We start from the raw sequence: 24,348 nt of genomic DNA on the forward strand, positions 1-24,348 counted from the left end.
CTGAGAACAAAACAAGCGTGAACAGAAACCAGAGAGTGCCGGCGGATTTGCTGGAATATTAATAACACCAACCCTTGAAAATAACGCTGATAACGGCAATCCTGTTATTATTACCGGCCAGCTTCGAACAGCTGAAACACACACATGCGGCTAATGGGCACCACGCGCACATACACACGAAAACACACATGATTGGCGTGTATAACGAGTTTTTACAACACAAAAACGGACACATCTCAAAGAGACTAGCAAAAGCGCAGTCTAAAACACACATCTAGAGACACTGACAGATACAAAAAAGAGACTCACGTAAAGGCACTTCACAAAGAGATCAGTCACACATACAATCACACAGACACTCATGCAAAAAACACATGCTCCTATTCAAATTAAAACCAAGATGTTGATAAAATCGAGCTGTTAGCAACAGTTCACAATAATTGCGGCAAACAGACACGAACACAGACTCGTACACACAGACATCAATATACAATCTAGCACACACACATGCGAAGCTACACACATACTGAGACAGACACGCTAAAACAGATACACAAAGACAGACAAGAAAGCAGACACCGTTACACAGATATGCAGCCTCAGACACTGGCAAATGCAGACAAATAGTTTACCACACGCATGTACACATCCACGCCTCGACGCAAATGTCCATGCGCACACAAACATACGCACGTCCCCTCAAAGCTATGTCAGAAAGCACACAAAGACTTAGTAAGACACACAGAGATTGTCACAGACACGCCTACCGGCAGACACTGTCACACACACACTAATTGTTGCATAGAAATAGGCAAACAAAGGCAGGCGCATAGGCCGCCACGCGCGCACATAGGCTCACGTCGGTAGGCACGTACTGGCGCACAGGTGGGCACTGACAAATTGTCACACAAGCACAGACCCGCAGAGCCATTTGCACACTGATACACAGAGATAGACATACAGACGCAAACATACAAAGCCCACACATGCAGACACATGCAGCCAGTGATACACAGACACACAAGCAGCATCCCTCTCACATACATTTCAGCAAACACAACGACACAGGTAGACCAACACAAGCTGCCAGGCACCCGCTGTGGACTGACACACACAGAGTGTCCCACTTAATGAAAGGCGCACACTTGGTAAGATAATTGGAGGGGTCCTAGAGCTGATTGAATCTGCAAGAAAAGCCCACCCGAGTTCGGGGGCGGAGGAGTCACCGGGATGACGGCAGTGAGAGGCTGACGAGCCGAGCTGTCAGCGAGGGACGCATCACCCTGGGACAAGAGGCTGCCGGTAATGCAGGCAGCACACGGGGAGTCTATTTAGAGGCGGGTCACGTGGGCCGCACGTCAGAGCCGGAGCCAGCGGCTCTAGTGTGGATTCCCACCCACAGCTCCATTCACATCTCCGAGCGCCGTCCAGACACGAGTCCGCTCCGGAGCATGCCACCCCCTCCCCTCCTCGTCCGGATGGAGCAGGCGCTCCAGCGGGGGATGCCATTACCTGCTCCGCCATGCAGTTTCCGCTATCAATAATTTAAGTGCTGCTGCTGCCGCCGCCGCCGGTGCCTGCCAGAGGGGCGCATCCGGGCAGAGAGGGAGCGCCCAGCAGAGCCGCCCCGCCAGGAGTACCCACCCCCCAGCCCGGCAGCCCCTGCCCGTGCCACCCATGCCACGGGCTTGATGTTTACCAGCAGTCACTGAGCAGGTGGGTCTGTGTGTGCGTCCTGGCGCTGCCCCGGCCCGGCTGCTGCAGAAAGTGAGCCGGGCATGAATAAGGCATGCTGACATTACCTCGATTGAATTCTTAATGGGCGAGCTGCGCGGGGTCAGGGGCTGCGTTACCTGCCGCGCTCGGCTCCGGCTTCCAAAGCCGCAGCTTCTCTTACGGCTAATGAGAGTGCGAGAGGGGCTGTCACACAACTCCCTCCACGCACCTGACTCTCCCAGCACCGGCTATCGCCCCCCAAGCGCTTTGCAACAACTTTGTTTTACAAGTGGAAAAGCGCAACAAAAGTTGCGCGAGGCGCTAACGAGAAATTTCGTTAATTATGCTATGAAACCTTCCAGACAGCAATGTGTGTGTGTGTATATATATATATATATATATATACCTTATAATATATGTGTATATAAACATATATATTCCATATATCCATATATGGACAGGCATACATATATAGGCATGTGTACATATTCGGTGTTATGTTTGTTTAGATTTGTACATGTCTTCTGAGCGGTATTTGCTCTTCTTGCATGTTATACACATGCAGCATGTAGAGGCGTTATTGTACGAGTATTTCTCTTTCTCAACGTGTGTGTCTGTGTGTGTGTGTGTGTGTGTGTGTGTGTGTATATATATATATATATATATATATAATATATATATTTTAAATATATATATATATATATATATATTTATATTTATATATTATTTATTGAGAGTATCATTTGCGTAATTATTGCTACTGCCCAGATGAAAACATGTCTTGAAGTTCAAGGGGCGCGGGTCCTAATTTCACGCTGATGCGCACAAGGCACCGCAGGGCTCCACCCCCTGGCTCCCGCCCCAGGGAGTGCAGTGTGCAGGGAGTGTGCTGGAGGTGAAGGGGGAGGGTACAAGGGGTAGCTTGCCACGGCCCCTTTAAGTTTCGAGAAGTTGGAGACCGGACCAATAGGAACTCGGAGGGAGGAAGACCGGGCTCAGAAGCCCCGAGAGGCCGCTCTAGGAGGATCCGAGACGGGCTGCGCAGTCCCGGGAGTGCGGGAGCCTCACCGTGAGAGCCTGGAGAGAGGCTGCCCTGGACGGGACCATGACCCTGTGGAGGATAGCGCGCCCCGGAACATAAAGACCCCCTCTGGAAGTGCGCACCACGGGAGTAGCAGCTGGGGGAGCGGGAACTGGACCGGAGCTCAGATGTGACCCCCGGGGGCTGCACCCCAGGCATGCCGTGTCCCTGGCGCTCCCTGGAGAGGAGCCGGGCCCTGCAGCGTGGATCGAGGCGCACACAGGTCAGCCAGTGTATCCAGGCAGGGCGGGTTGGAACAGGGTGGTGTTTTGGGGGTGGAGTTCTGCATGGACCGCCGGAGCAGAACAGGAGACCCCTTACTGTGTATGCGAGGGGTTCACATGTGGCACACATAGGGGCGCTCCCAGACTTGAGACCCATAAGGTGCTGTGGCACACACGGGATAGAGAGCTGGTGGCGGAGGCATACAGGGCAGCCTCTGGGTGTGACTCAAAGCCAGGAGGGTTTGTGGCACACACTGGGCTACTCGTGGCTCTGACCTCCATAGGGTGTAGTGGCACACACGGCATAACTTTGTGCTCTGGATATTCTGGCACACAAGGGATAACTACTGGCTTTGACTCCCCTAGGCTGTTGTGGCACACACGGCATAACCCCTGGCTCTGACTTCCATCCGATGTCGTGGCACACTGGGCATAACTTCTGGCTCTGACTTTTGCAGGGTGTTGTGGCGCACACGGGATAATTCCGGGCTCCGTGTACTGTAATGTGAGTGGCACACACGAGACAACTCCTGGCTCTGACTTCCATACGGCGTCGTGGCACACACGGCACAACTCCTGGCTCTCATAGGGTGTCGTGGCACACAGGGCATAACTCCTGGCTCTGACCATAGTAGGGTGTTGTGGCGCACACGGGCTAACTTCTGGCTCGGACTATAGTCGGGTGTTGTTACACACGCGGGACGGCTCCTGGCCTTGGCTCACTTGGGGTGCTGTGGCACACTGGCGGCCTCTGCCCCCTACGGGTTATATTGGCACATGGGTCAACACCTGTCACTGGTTCTGGCAAGGTGGGTGGCGCAGACGGGGGGCCCTGCCTGTGACTCCCACTGGATGCTGTGACTCCCGCTCCTTGCTCTCACTATCATTAGTGCTGTGGCAGAGAGGGGACTACTCTTGACGTTGATTCCCACGGTGGGCTGTGGCACCCAGGACTAACAACGAGCTCTGACCACCGGGAGAGCCCGGCTGGGTCCCGCCTCGCTTCTTGTGAGTTCTGAGCTCAAACCAATAAATAGTCCGCAGGTTTATGTGCGGGGCAGACGTCGAAGGTCGACTTCCCCACCCCCGCCGGACCCTGCCCAACATTCAGAAGTGTGTGGTGGTGATGTTAATAGCGCCCCCCAACCCCTGATTCCTAGTGCAGTAAAATAGAAGGGTGGCTCATATTCGTTCTCCAGCCACGCTTAAATGCAGATTGTACACTATTTCAGCAGGTGGCCCAAGCTGATTCACGTATCAACGGGACCTTCGTGGCCCGAGACCCGCCCCTGGGCTTCGGACACAGTCATCAATCCCCAGCCCCAATGTCCCCTCGTCTCCGCGCCCTTGTTTATAGCCTCTTTGTTTCTGTTTGCTGTGTTTGTAGAGCGCAACGCCAGCGCTTCAAGGAGCTGACCCGCAAGAAAGTCTTGTGTCTAAGCTAGAGTCTGCATACCCGCGCTCAGCGCGTCTATATGAAGGCGATATATTTGTTTTTCTTGACGCTTACCAGTGGACCCTTGTCATGAATAGGACTACTCCCCGCACGCCCAAGTCAGCCCCCGCAACGTAACAACTTTTTGAGCGCACGTTTCGTGAGGAACGGGTGGGATTGTTATGCAATGCGGGGTGGGCGCGGGATGCTGTTTTCTGTTGGAGAGGGTGAAGTGTTTGGGTTGGGCTAGCCTTCCCTCGGCCGCCGCAGATGTTGATCTGAGAGAGTGTTGTGTGTGTGAGGGAGTGTGTGTGGAGCAGTCTCCGCTTCCAGCCTCGCCTCGGCCGCGGGGGTTCCCCGGACCCGCAGAGCCGGGCCTGGGGTGAGGGGGACGTGTAAAGCTGGCACACACATGCATCTCTACTCTTGCACGCGAGGCTCCCCGAGCCCTGTAGGAACAAGAATGCACCGCAGGAAACAAACTGAGAGGAAGCCTCGAGGGGGTGAGTGTGCGCGCCGGAGCGTAGGGTAAGAGCGCCTTCTGCTGGTGACTCTCGGAACTCTTCACTCAGCACGCCCCTCTGCTTAGCAGGACAACTAGCGGGGGCGTTGGGGGAAGGGAGAAGAGTGGCACCAGGGGCAGAGGGAGCAATGAGACGCAGACAGACAGACACGTGTAGAGAACAGACGGGGATAGAAAGCGGGTGAGGCAGAGATAGGGCCACGGAGTGAAGCTATTGCATGCACAGAGACAGGTGGAAATGTCAATCATAAGGAAAGAAAGAACGACAAGAAGATGGGCAGACAGAGATGATCAGACAGGCGATCAGAGATACATCGTGGTCTGGTCAGAAGGGTGAAGCAAAGACAGGGGGGCACAGATGTGCGTAGAACGAAGACGTGAAGTGAGAGGGAGGTGGACAGAGAGACGAGCAGACAGGTTCAGACAGACAGACGAAGACAGCGGTGAGATCAGGAGTGTGAGAAATGCCAGGCAGAGACAGAGATGGGTATAAAGAGGGTATGCAGAGAGAGGCATAGACAAAGAGGCTGGTAGACAGACAGACATCAGCCACACAGACTGAGAGAACCAGGAGACGAAGATACCGGCAGGTGGCGACACTGATCCATTCCAACCACAGGCTGGTAGAGGGGCAAGATACTGCGCTGAACGGGCGGGGGCATCGCAGACGTGTTTGGTCATTTCTACGGGTGGTGTCTTTTTAAGAATGTTTGGGAGGGGTGTGTTTCAGAGCAGCAGCAGAAGCAGGGCTGGCGTGTGCTTTCTCCAAGAAGTTTGTCCTTTCTCTGGGAGTTGCCTACGCGCCCTTTTCTTTCAATTAAAAAGTCCTACTCGCCAGCAGGCACGGGCCACCGCCGAAAACATGGCATTGGTGGTTATGCAGGCGTGCAGGAGGCTGGTCGCGGCTGCCATTGAACGAGGGAGCCTGTGAGGGGCGGGTGCGAGGCCCGCATGATGCATCGTTTCTGTCAGAAGAGACGGCCCTGGGGGTTCAAGAAGTCCCAGAGCGCCGCGGACGCTACCTCCCGGCGCACCCACCCACTCACCCGCAGGGCCGGGCGACCCAGGTTTCCACTCTCGTCCCCATGAGGGACGGATTAATGTAGGCAGCCGGAGCACGGGGGCGTCGTGCCAGTAAGGCAGTACCCCGGCATCTGCCGGCCATTCAGCTGCAAGTGCAAGCCTCCATCAAAAACAGAGCAGAACAGACAAGCAACCTCACATATCCACGCACTTCAAGCGTTCCTTCCACAATAACACTTCCATTTATGGACGAAACGTACGTGTGTTGTACTAAACATACTTCAAAATACACGACCCCCCCCTCCCATGATAAATCAAGATGCACACGCCGCTTTAAGATGTACAGTGTGACTTTCACTCCCACTGTTGTTAACCCTCCTCTCGCCGGGCACTTGTGTTCATTCACCCAGCGCATAGTGCTCAAACACGTCTGCCCACACTGGTTTCCAGTTGACTCACACCATGGCCTGCTGCTACTATGTGTCCCGACGGTTACCAGTCATTTAGCACTGCGTGTTCCAGGTGTGTCACCAGCTAGACACTATTCCACCACCGTGGAACGAGCGACTTTGTGCTTCTCACCCCCAATCAGCCCGTACAGCTTCTGCAAGGTGTGACGCAGTGCCTCAATCCACCCATGCAGCGGGATAGTCTAGGCGCCATGTATCAGATTGCCTTAGCTCACTCATGCAGCGTGACACCTCCTGCAGCGAGCATCATAGTGCCTCCGTTTCACCACGCGTGATCTACCGAGGACCCATTCGACACCAAAACCAACTTCTGCAACTCAATGACCAACGTAGCCCATTGGATGAGAGACCACTGCCACAAACTTACCTGTGACAGAACAGAAGTGCTGAGCCTCGGTAACAACACCTCCGAACAGGACCACAGCTGGTGACCAAAAGAACTCGGACCCACACTCCCCCCGACGGACTATGCATGCAAGCTCAGTATCATCCTCGACAACCACCTGATCAAGAAGCGACTTATCAATGCGTCGACTCCTGCTTTCCCACCTTCCGCATGCTCCACAGATTCTTTAAATGGATCCCAGTTAACAACTGAAAAACGCCACATAGGCCCTTGTCAGCCGTCGCCTTGACTACAGCAATGCCCTCTACACTAGAATCCCCACCTCACTCCTCAGAAGACACCAGACCATACAGAACCCTGTAAGCAGACTCATCCTTGACCTCCCAAAATAGACCCACATCACCCTTCACCTCAGCAACCTCCTCTAGCTCCCCACACAGAAAAGATGCCAGTTCAAGATACTCACACAGGACCACAAAGGACCATCCTACATAAATCATCAACTAAACGTCCATTTGCCCCAAGACACCTGCACTCCGCTTCACTTGCCCTCGCACATATTCCACGCATCCGACGCAGCTGGGGCTGCTCCTTTGCCTACATCGCCGCCAAAACCTGGGACGACCTGCCCCATCACCTCTGAACAGCACTGTCTCTGGAGAACTTCAGAAAGAGACTCAAGACCTGGCTCTTCAATGGAGACCTAGGACCCTCAGCGCCCAGATACCCTGAGGGGTGACAGTGCAGCGCTTTACAAATGACTGAATGATTGAGTTTAGCCATGTAGAAGAACAGCTACTGCAGTGTAAAATTGCCTTAGTATAGTCATGCAGTGCTATATTTACTGCAGTGTGTATCATAGTGCTGCAGTTCAGCCACGCGTCGTGTAGCTCATGCAGTAACAGCTTGCTTCAGTTTTTCCATGTTGCTTGTTCCCCATGTAAGACTGCCTTATCTTAGTCATGCAGCACAATAGCTACTGCAGTGTAAGATTGCCTAACCTCAGTTATGCAGTGGAATAGCTACTTCAGTGTGTATCATACTGCCTCAGTTTATCCATGCAGTGTCATGGATAGTGCAGTTTGTAGCTGTTTCCCTCATTTTATGCATGTAGCGGCAAATCCACTGTGGTGTGTGAAACGTTTCTGCAGTTCAGCCAAGCTTTGGGATAGCCATTATAGTTGATAACAGATTGCTTCAATTCCAGCAGGCAGCAGCTTAGCTACAGCGCTGCCATGTAACAGAGCAGCTAAAGCTAACTCCAGCCATACAACGGGGCTACAGATTTCCTTAGTTCAAACATTCATCAGGATAGCTTCTGCAAACTAACAGGAGTACTCTGAGCAACAGGATAACTACAGCAGTAGGCAGCAGAGCTTTCTCAGTTGAGCCATTCAGCAGTGCAGTGTTTACTAGCCTGTCCTAGGTGTACCATGCTATGGGTTAGCTAATGCGGTGTGTGCAGATTGCCCCACTTTGTGCCAGGGTCCCACACACAGTGTGGGATCCGTGGTACAGGTTGCCTAGCACAGAGTGTGGCAGATGTTTCTCAGTTCATCCATACAGCAGGATAGCTTCTGCCGGGTGCAAAAGATTGCCAGAGTTGAGACGTGCAGCTGGATTGCGAATGTGGCAAGGTTGCAGCTGTGGTGCAACAGAATGCCACAGGTGAGCAACCAACTCTCTTTTCAAGAGGATGGAACGTTGTGGCCTATCAATGTGTACACAAGGGCCAGACTCAGAACCCATCTGGCACTATTATGATATATAAACATGCCAGGAATGCAGGATTCAGGAAACTTCTGACAGCTGAGCTATTAGGCTTGCCTTCAGCTGAAATTCAAACAGAATAGGGGTTGTGACTGAAGAACATCGAACACAGTCACTCCCCTTTCCCAATTAGATTCTAACTTCCTCTCCCCTCCTCCTCATTAACCTATATTTTTGCCTTCTCGTCAGCGCCCTTCAGCGCCCTGAAGTATCAAGAGGGTAACACACGCTGTTTCACAAATCTAGGCCAGGAATTCCCCTTGCCTAACTTAGCATTAGGGCCCCAGAGGTGGTCTGATAGCAACAAGTCAATTTCATACATCTACACTGAAGTGGAATCGTCAGAGGTGGGGATGGAACAGGTGTATAGTCTAGAGGTAAAAGGCTTGTAACCCCTTGACATTTGTATTGCACTGAGCATGGTCTCTGCTTGTTGTCATGACTTTGGACAAGTTAACTGAAATAGAACATTCTTTGATGCCAAACTGTTCCAAATGTGTGCATACCTTCTAGGGTCTGGTATGTGAACTGTGACATTTCAGTTTCTGTCAGCATCTATTTCAGTTGGCTACCAGTAGTCAAATGAGTTTCCTTCGGGGAGGACTTTTTTTTCCATTATGGCCGGAAGGCATCAAAGCTCTGATACATGATACAAAGGTACAGCAAGTAACAGTTACAATAATTACGTTCAAACCTATTGCATTGGTAGTGGTGACCAGGACAAATGCAGCCGTTGGACAAGAGATGTACACTGTTCAAGCATCGGTTAAGATGGTGTGGGGACACAATAAACGTAGTTCGTCTCCTGGACAGAGTACTTGCGTATGGAAGGTATTAGAAGAAAAGAATGTCCTGGCATGATCCCAGGTAACTGATTGTAGACCTATCCCTAGACTGATACTATAATGCACATTAGAACATGTAGTGGACTGTTCAAGCACTAATGGCAATTGAAGGATGCGTTCTATAACACAGTATCATGTGATGCAATCATAATCCAACAACCAATCAAAATCCAGCTCCTACAGATTCTGCAGCTCTCATCTCCAGGTACTGATTAAGATGTCAAACTAGCCCGGGAATTGATATTTCATGGCAAATACATAAGACGATACAACAAGCTATATGTGATCTTTTTAAAAAACTTTAAAGAAGAAAGGTTTGTCTAGAGCTTTTCTTCCATGTGGAAATGCACTAATAGCATTAATGAACAGTCGAGAGGGCATTATGAGTGAGATAATTGGATCTCAGACTGGTTATGTTCCCTCACATTTATTTAGCTCATATGTGTAACCTGGGTGATGAGCTGGCAATTACCTGGTGAAATTGCCCTCCAGATCATCCATTAATGCTATCTTAACTCCCACTATGGAATAATGGCCTCATGCTAGGCATTTATAGCTCTTAATTGCCCTTTCACCAAATTAAGTTCCCCTGCCATCTGCACTTAATTGAGGGTGCCGGCAATTGACTGCTGTCAAACTCAACTCACTTAGAGGAGTTCAGTGTCACTTGGTTACAAGAGAACTTCGGCTTACTAAACAATATTTTGGCTAATTTTAAAGAGGTTTTGTTTAAATGTAATATCATTTATTTTATATAGCGCCAACTACCCATGAGGATATGTTTGGTGCCAAACAACCAAACCAGGAAAAATAATGTCTATACAGGGATTATATATCACGATAACATGTTACTCTACATCTACAACACGCCGACAAGGACGAAAAGGTATGTTCTGGTTTGGGGCTCCGAATTATCGAGGGAGCCCCATTCTAGTGTTCAAGATAAATATATATATTTATCATGCTGAGAAGGAACAGACTGCAATATGTTTCATGAAAACAGCGCGCAAGCTTTATTTTAGTGTTTCTTTCATGTGTGCAGCCCTGTAGTATTGCGTGGAGTCACATTTTACAATTACAGACATTATGGGTCCTTAAACGTAATGAAAAGCGTTTGTGATTCTGAATAAACTTATCGCTGCCATGTGTTTAGCAACATGCCTGCCTCGCCCGAGGCGAGTTTCACAATAGCTGTAGCCTGCCTCTTAATAACATTCTTTAGTCTATGTAAAACTCGTAAAAACAACAGAAGGAAAGTGTATCTGTGTTTAGAAAGAGGTTTTGATTCTGAAACCGCGTTGGTTGGAAACACTAAAATACTTGACTGCTGTTGAAGATTGCCCCAGCGCTAGAATAGCCTGTTTACAAAAGCAACAGGCTGTTCCTTTAATTAAAAAAAGATTCTCCTGTTCAAATGTAACCTTTACTGGAATTTTAAACACGTTGGCTACCATAACTCGAATTCCAGCGCCAAATAATCTTTCTTCTTTTCTTCTGCTTCATATGACATTGAAGAGTAAACAGGAGAACCCTGGGTAAATAATTGGATTTGTGATGATAGAGTCCATGTGCTCAGCAAGATGCAAAGCTTTCACGAGTGCAAACATTTCTAAATGTACATGTGCCGGGACTGACTTGCAGCCCACCGGGGTAGGGTTCAGCAGTGAAGAGAGGGATTGAGTCTTTATTGATTGATAGGCTCCCAGAGAAGCGCCTCGAAGCGGGAATGAGACGGGAGCATGGCTTAAAAAAATCACAGCCAGGTGACAATAGATCAAAAGATTTGATGGTTGGAGTATGTGGAAAGCAAGTCAGACGGGTGGGGCCCTCTGAAATATGTCTGCCATATTTCAGTATCAGGTGAAATCTTCAAGGAACTGCAAGCCAGAAATATGGTCTATTCAGAGTTTCAAAGCGCAATTGACTTGACAAGTAGTTCTTAAATGTGACCGTTTTTTAGGGTTCACCGTCAAACTCGTGACTCAGTGATTAGAGAATAAAAAATTTAGAGCTAAGCCAAAGATTTGAAATTTGAGTTCTGCAGCATGGGGACTAGAGGGTTTTCCTACCAACGGGCCACATACATGGATGAGAGTTTCGCATACTGTATGAAGTAGATTGTACACTTAGGAGCTGATTGCTCTCTCGCTAGGAATGCCTCCAGACAGGTTCCGGAACGAGCAAATCTGATTCGGTGCCTATGTCTCCGACCGAATCTTTCCCCCCGTTCTGAATCACCAAGTACGATGCGAAGATCTCGTCTGCATCAACTGAATAGTTTCTGAACCCGATCCTGTCAGCCCGACTCGTTCACAGCCGAATCTCACAGCTTCCGAATGAGCGAGTACGATGCATGATTCAGACAGCTGTATTGACTCTGTATCAGCGAGACAAAACAGCTGTGGGAATCGGACTTCGGGGGGCTTTAGCAGGCCCCCCTTCACCCAGGGCCCTCCGAATCGGTCCTGTGGGGGTACCCTTGGGTCCCCCCTTTCCATGCATACACAGTGTGGCACCCACCCCTTTTTGCTATGGGAGCCTGTGTACACGTTCGTTATACAGGTTCCCATAGAGTTCAATGGGAGTCCAAGCAAACCGAGTGCGTCACCATACGGGTGCATCGAAATCGGTCGGTCGGATTCGCGGAGCGTAATTCGCTAGGAAAGCCCTCCGGATCCGAGTCGTATGGAGGACTTTCATAGAGAGATCGTAATCGGCCCCCAAGCTGTTAATTTTATGGTCCTTTGGTTGAATATAGGAGGCTGTTTACTACAAAATTGGAAAAAAGGGGGAGGGGCAACCCTGTGCGTTTGGCTTCAGAATTGCACCCTATTTGGCTTTTATTTTTACTTTGGTCTATTTTTCATTGTCATTTCACTCTCCTGTATAGTGCCTGGTTTATGTTTCAATTTTGGAAGACTGTTTTTCAGAAGAGGAATTTACCAAATTGATTAGTTATCCCTCTGTCCTGGATAAGGTGGTAGAACACAAGACTACTGATAAAGAATAGTGTCTCAAGTCACACATTCTAAAAGACAAAGAAAAACAGAATCATATGCACATTTTTTGTTAGAATGATGTAGATGGAATTATTCTGGCAGGTCTTTAAGTCAAGAATCTACCAAGTCTCTTTCCAGAAAAGAAGTTGTTTCTGGAAAAATGCTCCTGATTATGAACAGATGTTTTAGAGAATGGATGATGTTACCTATTGATACAGCAAAGGAGATAGTAATTATATTAAAATAAAGAAATTGAACAATAGGAAGAAAAACTAAAACGTTCCAATAGTTTAATGGATGCTAAGAAAAAAGATGAAGAAATAAATGGTCAAATGAAAAAACTTGATGACTATCTGATGAAAAGGTCTATTTAAGAAAAGATACTAGGAATTACTCTATAGAAACAACGACCCTTATCTTTCTTCTGGATTATACACAACATCAAGCTCTGATAACTACCAGGTTCGGGATTTTAGACAGAAAAACGTGGTGACTTGCTCTAGCACTTTTTCTTCAGATGCAGATGGCTAAGGTCCTTCTGGGTTGATGCTAGATTGTGAGGCTCGCAATAATCTTGGACTAAATGAATAATATATGTGCTTCTTACCCTCAGTTTTTGGAGTACCGCAGTGGTCGAGAGAGACTTATGCATAGGCAGGTACCACTGAAAGTTCTCTTCCCAGGATTATTTAAAGAGAAGTAGACAACAGTACTGCAAAAGTATTGGAAACAACAGAAGATAAGTCCAGAATAGCTGTCTTCAAACTAACCTCTTAAGCCTGCCATTGGAATGAATTGAGGGTTATAAGTAAAGGACGTCCATTTGTGGCGTCTCAGATATCAAATTGGTTTCGAGTTATAGAGTGTGTTAGAAATGGGGTCTCTAGTTGGCAGAGGTAAGCACCTTGTCCAAGTAGGGAGCACCACTCTAATCAGAGAAAGTCAGAAGCACACCAGGATAAGCTGTGTTCACCTTTAGGTAGCTTGGCGCAGAGCAGGCAGGCTTCCCTTAGAGGCAATGTGTAAAGTATTTGTGTAACACACACACCCAAAACACAGTAAAGCACCACAAAAAGACTCTACACAGATTTATAAAAAAAATTGAGAATCTTTTTATTACTAGGATATGGTCAAAATGATAAAAACCCAATTACTGGGTTCAAAGGTTTCAAATTTGTACATATAAGGCAAAAACAGTGAAAAGCTTTGGGTTATCAGAATTTGGCCGCACTGATAAAAATTCAACCTCTGGATTCAAAGGTACTGAAATTGCGAATACGAGGCAAAAAGCAGTGCTTTGAATTTGGCTGAACTTGCTTTAGAGCCTTTACGGTAATGTTGCAGAGTTAGTACAGTGACCGGGTCCTGCTTTCAAGAATGCATCTTTGCGGTTACGTTGGGCAGTCTTGGGAAATCAAAAGGAGTCACCCAGTTACGGCCCCCAAGCTATCTTTGACATAGCCAGGCCGGCAGTCGAGACTGCACCGACTCTGTATGTACCATACCTTTGTAATGATCCTGTAGCCACCATGCGGCGAGTCTCGTTGCAGCCAAGGCCCCGGGGTGGGAAAAGAGACACACGTACAGCAGTTTGGCTCCGGGGACCTTAGGGAGATTGCTCTCAGAGCTGTATTGTTGCGCTGCAGTTAAGGGTCGCAGGTCTCGCTGGCTTCACTTGGCAACACGCGGCCGCATGGGGCCACACTGAAGGTTTGTTTCGGTGCAGCTTTGGTGCAGGTACAACCGCTTACTAGAAGGGGAGGCCACTCTGAGGGAGGTTCCTGAGGTGCAGCCTGGGGAAATTGCTGGACAGGTGATGGTTCCTTTCGACCTCGGGCTTTCCCCTCGATGAACTTCTGCCCCACACGAAGAGAGGTGGCGACTCTAGTCAGCTCAAAAGTCCTGGGTGCCAGTAACTCCGTCACCAGGCACAAATGAATGGAGGCTTGTAGAAGCGTGAAAATGCAGACTGTAATACCACACTCAATTCTGAGCAGCACCAGCTATCACTCCAGCGCGCTCTCACAAGACCATGTACTGGCAAGAGGAGAACGGTATGGTGAGTTGTAAACAAGCTGATCACAAGGTCTTTGCTATCTCTGAGACCTTGTGGAGAACAGGAGGCAAGTCAGCAAGCCCTTGGAGTCACCCTGGGCTGAAACCTTAGTTCTTGTAGCCGGGTAGAGGTCAGCAGGCAGCAGGGAAGCTCAAAAAAGCTGGGCAGCAGTTCCTGGGAACAGTGAGGCACAGCAAAGAGGCAATCCTTCCAGCGCAGCAGCATTTACTCCAGCAGAGTTTCTTGCCGGTCCAGCAATGTACTACTTTGATAAGGCTAGGGCCTTCATACCTATACCCCAAAATGCCTTTGATGCAGGAGTGACTTAAAAGTGGCCTTCAGGAGTGATAAAGGGTCCCTTTCAGCCCAGTCCTAGCTCCAGACTACTGGTGGGTGGCAGATTAGCCCATTGTGTGAGAGCAGGACACAGCCCAATCAGATGTAAGTGTGAACCGCCTCTCCCTCTCCCAGATTAGGGAGGCTATCACCCAGCCCTTCCTGTGTTTGTGGCTGTCTAGGGTGTTATGTTATGTTATGTTATGTTATTTATTACTTGTTAAGCGCGCATACGCCCAGGAGCTTCTTGGCGCTGAGGAGAGAATCAAAACATAACAGTGCATAAAAAAACATAAAATCACTATTTCAAATAGGCCTGAGTGAAAAGAAAAGTTTTAAATGCCTTTCTAAAGGCAAGAAGGTCCCTGCTGTGTCGCAGAGTCAAAGGAAGGGAATTCCACAAGGAAGCAGCTAAAAATTGAAAGCTGCTACCTCCTTGTCGTTTCTTTTTAAAACGAGGGACCACAAGTAGGTCTTTGTGAGCTGATCTCAAGCTGCGTAGGGGTCTGTATCTACTCAGCAGTTGTCTAAGGAACGTTGGGCCCTTACCCTCCAAGGCCTTAAACACAATGCAACCCACCTTGAATGTGGCTCTCTGTTCCACAGGCAGCCAGTGCAAGGTCTCTAGTCCATGTCTGATCGATTCCCACTTAGGTACCTTGCAGATGAGTCTAGCAGCTTGATTTTGCAGGTATTGCAATCTTCTAAGTTGGCCAATAGGCGCGCCCAAATAGAGGCCATTTGAGAAATCGATATGAGACAGGACCAGGGCACTGACTGCCTGAATTAAAGCCAAATCAGTGAGGAGGTGTGCAATTTTCTTAATCTTCCTCAATTGAAAAAAGCCAGAGGAAACCACCGTTCCGATTTGGCTTTTCAAGGTAAGGTCCTCATTAAGAGTCACTCCCAGGCTTTTTACTGTTAGGGATTTTTTTGGAGGAGAACCCATGTCCGACGGCCAAAAACGTGGACTCCAACTAATCTCACTCTTCCCAGGCCGGATGAGTTCGGTTTTTCCCGGGTTAAGTTTAAGGTGATTTAAAGACATCCACCTTTGAATAAAAGACATGGTTGCTTGAAAGTCCTCGGCCGCATTCAGTGAGTTTAGCACAAAAACCAATGCAGGTCGTCTGCATAATTATATACAGTAACCTTATGCTCTCTTAAGGAGAACAAAAGAGGCCGCATATATAAATTAAATAATAGGGGGGACAAGGAGGATCCTTGGGGGACCCCACAGAGGGAAATGTTTTTTGGGGCTGTAAAGGAACCCAGCCGAACCGACTGGGTGCGTTCTGAGATGAAAGACTTGAGCCAGGCCAAGGCCGAGTCTCGAAGACCGGCCTGTTCGACACGGTTGACCAAGATGGTATAGTCAACCGTGTCGAATGCAGCAGACAGATCCAGTAGCACCAAGGCCTGGTGCAAGTCCTCATTGGCATTAGACCTTAAGGTGTTCTGAACGGCCAGTATGACTGCCTCAGTGGAATGACCAGGCCGAAAGCCTGCCTGGTTAGGTTGTAGGTAGCCAGAGGCTTCCACAAAGTTTGAGAGGCTGTTGGTGACATGAGCCTCCAGAATCTTAGACAGATAAGGCAGAAGTGATATTGGCCGGTAATTAGAGAGGTCTGAGGAGTCGATGCCAGGTTTCTTTTTTAAGGGAATCAGTAGGGCCTGTTTGAAACTATTGGGAACTGTGCCTGACATAAGGGAATTATTAAGCAAAGGGATCAAACTATCTGGGATCGCCCGACCAATTTCTCTCATTACTTGGGGGGGGGCAGACATCCTCAGGCGATCCTGATTTAACTCTAATGAGCAAATCTAAAAGAATTTGATCATTAATTAATGGAAAAGAGTGCAAAGTAAGAGGATTAAAAAAGATATCATCTATCGGGGCACAAACTGGAAGTTTGGATAGAGTATCCTTGATCAGTAATATCTTGTCATAAAAAAAGTCGTTCAGCGAGTTGCAGAGTAGTTGTGAGGGGACAACCGGGGGAGAAGTTCTATCATCATTACACAGCTCAGTCACAATCCTGAAAATTTCTTTCGACTTATTAGTCACATTTAATATTTTAGAAGGTGTATGCACAAAAGTGTAGCTGTGACCCAGGCAAGACATGGATTGGAGACAGGCTGTAGGCACACTGAGCAAAGGGAATAGCAGAGTATTTTTCACTTTCTAAAAGTAGCATTTCTAAAATTGTAGTGATAACTCTCTTTAATAGTAAAGCTGGATTTATCATTAATATTCCAACCATACCAAAGATGACAGAATTACTCCTTTCTGATCAGGAATTAGAAGTATACAACGGAATGTTATGTTATGTTAACTGGGATTTATAGAGCGCATAATCACCAACAGGTCTCTCAGCACTGCGAGAGAGTAGCTAAAACCCTGCCAAAAGTTGAATGTACCAGCTCCCAGTCAGGGCCTATGATGTGCCCAAAGCCTCTATACATAGAAGAGTCTTGAGTCTTTTCCTAAATGGGAGGAGTGTGGATTCGTACGTAGGCTCTCTGGTAGACTATTCCAAAGTTGGGGATCAATACAGAAAAGGCTCTGCCACCTTTTGAGGTTGTTTTGAATCGCGGGCAGGCTAGTAGGCCTGCCTCGGATGACCTTAGGGTACGTCCTGGCACATAGTTCCCTAGGTGCTCCTTGATATATATTGGGGCCATGCCTGGCCATGGATGGCTTTGTGAGCGATGCAGAAGCCTTTGTACCTGGCTCTCTGTTTAATGGGAAGCAAGTGCAGCTGCTGCAGTAAGGAAGTAGCATGTGCCCGTCTTGGGGGCCTAAAGATCAGCCTAGCTACACCCATGAATCAGGCCTTAATAAAACAATTCCATGAGACAGTGTAACCCCTGTGGATACTGTGCTATTTCTTTTTTTACCAATGCCTTGTAAACATTATTTTTGCCCAAAGAAGATATAAGTCACTAGTATGTTAATGTTTCTGGCTTTGGTCTGTGAACAGTCTTGGATTATTGACAGTTATGTGATATTGTAGATAGATTTGACCTATTTCTACCAACTGTTTCAATGCCATTTACTATACTAGGATCGCTTTTAAAAAGCAAATGATTGAGCCCCATTCACATATAATGTTTTTTTCTTAGATTTTAGAGATTGTGAGAACAATTTTGGATCTATCTATTCACTAGCTATGTGGTATAGAAGGTTGAATAATTTATATTTGTTTGTATGGCTGGTGTAGAAATAGATCAGTGGTATAGTTTGTGATTATGTGGATTTCTACTCATTGAATCCTCATTTTAATTCTCTATCACTTGATAAAATAGGACATTAGGAGAGACCATTTCCAGATCATGAGATTAACACCTTATTGTTATTACAGTTTTGCAATATATCATTTATTTGACTATGTTTAGGGTCATATAGGTTGGTATTCCAGCTTTTTCTTGGAAAATAACTTTTCTTCTTTGTGGCTCTGGAGTTCAGCCAACAGTGTAATTATATTATTCTCCATACACAGCATGAGGACGTCAGACTCTAGAGGCACTATTAGACCTGACATACTTGACGTGGGATCCCCCTGAATATTTATCCTTCCCTCCCCTCTTTTTCCTCAACTAACCAGAGGTAAAGTGCCTGAGCTCTCTCCCTTAAACATGGTAGAATTGGTAGATACCTAGTTGGCAACTTTAATTTACTGAAAAGTCCCCAGTAAATCGCACTAGGTGTACCCAAAGCCTAATAATTGAATGCTACTAGTGGACAACAGCACTCATTGTCCCTCCCACTTAAGTAGCACTGTAAAGCTTGTCTCAGCCTGTCACTGCTGCTTTAGGGCAATTTTAAACTGTCATCTCGACCTTGCAAAATAAAACTTTTGAAACCACACTGACCCCAGGGAAATACTGGAGGAGGGAACTAGAGGCACAGGCGATAGGAGCAGGTCAGCCTCCAACATAAAATGTTCAACACAAATGGGGCAGCTCCCAGTATAATGACCAAAGGTGCTCAAGGGTTACATTGTGAGTGTGGACATCTCACAAAAAGTGAAGGACTTCACTTTTTGTGGGATGTCCACACTCACAATTCAATCCTTGAGCACTTTTGGTCACTATGCTGGGAGCGGCCCCATTGGTGTTGAACAAAATAAAACTTTTGCCAGTTGTAACTCTTCCTTTTTAATACTTATAAGTTACCCCTAAGGTAGGCCCTAAAGATTCACAGGGCAGGGGTGCCGGGTATTTAAAAAGTAGGACATGTGAACTTAAGTTTTACATGTCCTTACAGGGTAAATCTAATTTTTCACTTTATCAAGGCAATATGTCCCATAGACTAACACAGGGTTACTTTATTACACTTAATAAGTGATAACTTCAGTTTGAGAAGAGATAGACAAATGCTTCTTCCACTCATTTGTAATAATAATAATACCAGTATTTATGCGCACAACTACCTCCAGAGAGGTGTCCCGGCGCTGTGGGTCGTTAGGAAGAATAAGCAAGCTATTACCCAGAGTCCCAAGGCGCTGGGCTAACCTGCCGCCGGCACCTGGGATCGAACTGTGAGCCCCCGTGTTCCGGAGTCAGCCACCCATGCCGCAGCACCACACCTCTTCTTGAATTGAAATTGAAAGTCGTCTTTAATGGTAAAGTCGTATTTTTAGTTACTATTCTGAAAATATCTTTCTAAAATGTGGCTTTTTTATGCTTAAATCAAATGTGGCCTTCTGCCAGTTTCCAGGGTCATATGACTGTTATAGCCCTCCTGTGGTTTGATGTGTATATATTTTAGACATGGGGACAAAAGGGCCTTGGGTGTTGGGAAGGGTGTTCTTCTCCTGAGCAGAATGGCTTGTGGGGGGTACTACTCCTCTCTTCCCGAGTTTCGAAGGGAAGCCTGAGGGATGTACTTACCCACTTCCTGACTTCAAAGGCTGCTTGCCCTGCTACTGACAAATGCACCTCATACCTAGGCCTGCCTGCTATTGTTCCCCAAGACAGATTGAAGCCAAGCCTAGGAAAAGGAGGAAGGTTAGACAAAGTGTGCACCACTACCTACAAGCTGCCACTGGGAACCTCTTATCAGAACACTCATAGACCTCAGAAGAAGGACTGACGTGCAGCTTGAAAAAGGAATACTGCTTTCTTACATTTAACTCAAGACCCCCTGAAGTGACTCCATGGGTCAGTTGGCTGACCTGCTTGAACTACATGGAAATAACACGCTTCAATAGGCTTTCCCTGCAACTTCCCAGGTGACTAGCAAAAACAAGACATGTCTGCACCCTGCTGCGGACCTCTGCAGGATTGAATCCCCATCTCCAAGAGGTGCCCACTAGGTCTTGGACCCTTGGCTGGCATTATACTCCGCCTAAGTTACAATTAAGCTGCAAGGGAAATTTCTGACATTAGGAGGTCTTTGTAGACACCTGTGGCAGCAGCGGTCCGTGTAGATGCAAGGCGCGCTACAAAATTCATTTTATTAATTAAATTGTTTACTTACCTGCAACTATCCATATGCCGGTTTTTAGCACCCTCCACCCCACCCCTCCCCGCCTCTCTGCCCCACCGTAACTCCCTCCACGGGCCGCGGCTGACCTGTGGGCTCATAGCATCAGCAATTATCGCAGCGTCTCCCACCAATGCGAAGTTCCAACAGTGTCCTGCTCGGCACGCCAGTGACTGACTGCATCTAGCACCAACAAGATGCTCCAGTGGTGACCCGCTCTCAACCTCCTTAACTAATTACCCAATTTTTTACAGGCACACCGAGTATATTTTTGTAAGGAAAATGTTTTTCCTGTCAGGAACTTTGGTACACGCCTGTGCCGTGTTATGCAGTTTGGTTTCTCTATTTGGCAAGTGTTAGCTAGCCAACAGTTTTGCAACTGAAAATCTAATATTTTAAGAGGAATTACTATTGAGACTGTATAATTCCCTGTTTTGTGTTACTTCAGGCACCAGCAAGGTGCCTTCTGTACCGCATTAATGGGACACTGATTCTAATACAATGACTTTACAAACATCTTTGCATTACATTATGCCTGGTGACTGATGTTTTTTCTTTCTTCTTTGTTGCTTTTATAATATTGTGGTTTAGTGAGATGTATAGATTAGAGCTTGGGGCATATAAAGAGAGAGAGCTGGCTACTCTTCTGATTGATGTCTTTCCAAACTACGTTTTGTAGATCTGGTTGTGTAAAATAGGGAACAGTCATCTTGCATACAATATACCTTATGCACATTTTGAAGACCCTGAGACATACCCAAGAAGGATCGAGTTTGACTAACTTAAAATGAGGAAAAAGACAGTGAAGACTTCAGTGAATTTGAATTATACCATGCCAATATCTTAGACATATACATTTAGCTGAGGTTCCTCGTATGCTCCAAAAAATTACAGGGTGATTACTAGGTGAACCCTATATACCAAGGATAACCATTGTGGAGAGATTATGTGTTTTACATCATATTAAAACGGAAGAGAGAAGTACTTTTCTGTGCAGTAGTATCGCATTTTAGGTGTAACACTTTGCTGTGGTCTTCCGTCTCTTTTCTTTGCTGATCTACACTAACATTTTCGATTTGAGAACATTTTTAGAATGATTTTTCTGACTTTCATTTAATGTGATGCTTTGACTAATAATTATGGTACTCATAATATTTGTTGTGTATTGAGTTATATTGAATTGTTTCGTGGTGGGTCAATTTGCTAAACGTATATCAAATGATTTTAATATATATATTTTAGCTGTAAATAAACCTCTTACAAATGACTGAGTCTTTTCCTGTGCTTGATTTGATTGCATTTTTGGACGTGTCCTAAAGAAGGTGGTAAGGAGTCATTGAAGCCCACCAAAACATATGTGAATTTTTTTTTAACTTGATATACTGGTTGGCGATCACAGTACATTTGAATTCTCAAACTATGAACTATCTACAGAAGAGGATCCCATATATTCTAGAAATTAGATTGTAAATTAGTGGGTATGAAGAGTGGGATCTCATACTGATGAACTTTTTTGATGCATTATATGTTTGCACATATTTTTGATAATACAATACAGCAGTGATCAAATTGTGTTGATGTATTGCAGATGTTAGGTGAAAGGTGGGCAAGACATCTTTGATGTTGTGTTAATATTACTGATACTGCTGCTTTCCATCGTCTCCGGGGTTCGCTTGAGTTTTAATATTGTGTATTAAATGTAAAATGGTACATAATGTTACTTCAGGTACTCCTGGCGTTAAAGTGATATATTGCCCATGTCGAAGCCACCATTCAGTGCAAACACACTGAAGGTTCTATCGTTTAACTCTTTAAAATGGTTAAATGTTGTAAATCCAGGCAACAGCCTGTTTGAGTAGTTTTTGGCTCTCAGTACCTCTTATTACTCACTCCAGTCCATGGTTTCTGTTTCATTTGACCACTGTGTTCACATCATCATTCTTACATCCCAAATTGGAGACTGGAGGCTCATTATCACCAGTGGTACATGAGATCTACAAATTCTGCACTACTCAACTACTGCGGTGTAGGTTACAGGGTACCAACAGTAAAAGGGGAGAGAATATGCATGAATTACTCAAATGTAGGAAACCCAAGTGAATCGTGTATTGAGCACTCAGGTGACTCAGTAATGATAGTGTTGAAGTCTGGATGCTTGAGCTAATGACAAAGGAAGGGGACAGAACAGACATCTAAACCAAATATTAGCTGTCCCTTAATAAATATAACACACACACACACACACACACACACACACACACACACACACACACACACACACACATGCACGCACACACACTCGCACACACATGTGTTCGGGGGGCCTACAGTCCATTCAAGATCTTGCCACCAATACAATAATCTGTGGTCCTGAGGGACAGGTGAAAGTGGGTGTCATGAGTCAGATTCATGCAAATTTTCAAAACCAGCTTCATATTTAGATGACATTGTTATACGTTTAACGATGTATCAGTGTCCCACGCCTCAGTGTGTGTGCGCGTGTGTTTGTATGTTTTCATGTGTGTCACTTATGTCGACTTTTTCTTATCTAATGGGAGGGTGGCCGTCAACATCATTTATTTCCCCTGGCAGCGATGGGCACAAAGAGGCGTGCATTACCATTCTGCAGTTGTGTAAGGCTCAGTCCTAGAAAGGACAGTTCCCAACTGATGTATAGCTCTTGTAGAAAATATAATAATCAATCAATCAGAATATTTGTAAAGTGCACTACTCACCCCTGAGGGTCTCCAGGCGCTGGGGGAGGTGTGCTGCTACTGCTCGTATAGCCAGGTCTTGAGTAGCCTCCTGAAGGTTAGTAGATCCTGAGTCTGCCATAGAAGGATGGGGAGGGTGTTCCAGGTTTTTGCGGCGAGGTGGGAGAACAATCTGCCTCCGGTGGTTGCTATTCGGAAGAGGGGGATGGTGGGGAGGGCGAGGTCGGCGAAGAGGAGCAGGCGGTTCGGGATGTAGAAGGTGAGTAGTCCGTTGAGGTATGCCGGTCCGGTGTTGTGGAGTGCCTTGTGTGGGTGGGTGAGGAGCTTGAAGGTGATTCTCTTGTTGACGGGAAGCCAGTGCAGGTCTCTCAGGTGGGGTGTGATGTGACTGTGGCAAGGAATGTTGAGAATCAGGAGTGCAGAGACGTTCTGTATGTGTTGCAGTCGTTTCAGGAGTTTGGCCAAGGATCCTGCGTAGAGGGTGTTTCTGTAGTCCAACCCAGGGCCGGTCCTAGGACTTTTGGGGCCCTGGGCGAAAGGGAAGATGTGAGGCCCCTCTAATTTGGGACATTCAGTGCCGGCGTTAGTGCTGGTGGGCGTTGGTGCGACAATGTCAGTTGGTCGCCTCGCCAATGAGCTCCTTCGCTATGAATTCCCTCACTACCACCCTGTAACAGTGCTCCTCAAGTTATGCTATGTAGATTTATTCTATGCAGATTTATAAAGTAGTTAGCCGCCTGAGGGCTTCCCAGTGCTGCGTGAGTCGATCGCCGTGTATACTAGCGTGATTCTGAGGCGGTACATGTCTAGAGCAAGTGGGGCAAAGCCATGTTTTAAGCATTTTCTTAATCTGGTCCATTTAGTTTCTGAGATCAGTGGGCATAGCATTCCAGAGCTTAGGGGTCAAATGCGAGAAGGATACACACACCCCAATCTGATCTTTGGACCTGTAGCAATCAAGCATTGGAGGATGTTAAGGTACTGCTAGGATTGTAAGGTACCAGGAGGGTCCATTGTAGTTGATTCCCCTATGCACCAAGTAAAGTGTCTTAAATTCTACCCTTTCCTTCACTTGAAGCCAGTGAAATGTTTGCTGAGGTATGTTTGGGAAGCTTGAGGATAGTTCTTGCTGCCACACTTTGGGCTAACTGGAGTCTCTTGGTGATATATTTGGGTGAGCCCATATACAGGGAATTTCCATAGTCCAAGCAGGAAAAGAATCAGCACTTGGGCCACTATTCTCCTAGATTGTGTAGGTAGGAGGTCTAGGATTTTCCGTAGGGTTCTGATAAAGCCAAAGCAAGATGCTGTAAACGTTT

General features: G+C 46.9%; 1 protein-coding gene across 2 annotated transcripts in view; it reads left to right on the forward strand.

Moving 5' to 3' along the window:
- Positions 1-1,471: 1,471 nt before the first annotated feature.
- The window catches only part of BDNF (brain derived neurotrophic factor), a 113,809-nt gene continuing 90,932 nt past the window's right edge, over positions 1,472-24,348 (forward strand). Inside the window, exon 1 of one of the 2 annotated variants that reach the window (XM_078684204.1) lies at positions 1,472-1,716. Coding sequence is in view for 1 of the 2 variants with exons in the window: in XM_078684203.1 (XP_078540329.1) it covers positions 2,955-3,020 (66 nt within the window). In the remaining variant the exon portion in view is untranslated. Of the gene's footprint in view, positions 1,717-2,705; positions 3,021-24,348 lie in introns of those variants that run through there. The other variant, XM_078684203.1, reaches the window with a different exon arrangement.

This window comes from Lissotriton helveticus, chromosome 3_2, assembly GCF_964261635.1.
Source record: "Lissotriton helveticus chromosome 3_2, aLisHel1.1, whole genome shotgun sequence".
Classification (NCBI taxonomy): Eukaryota; Metazoa; Chordata; class Amphibia; order Caudata; family Salamandridae; genus Lissotriton; species Lissotriton helveticus.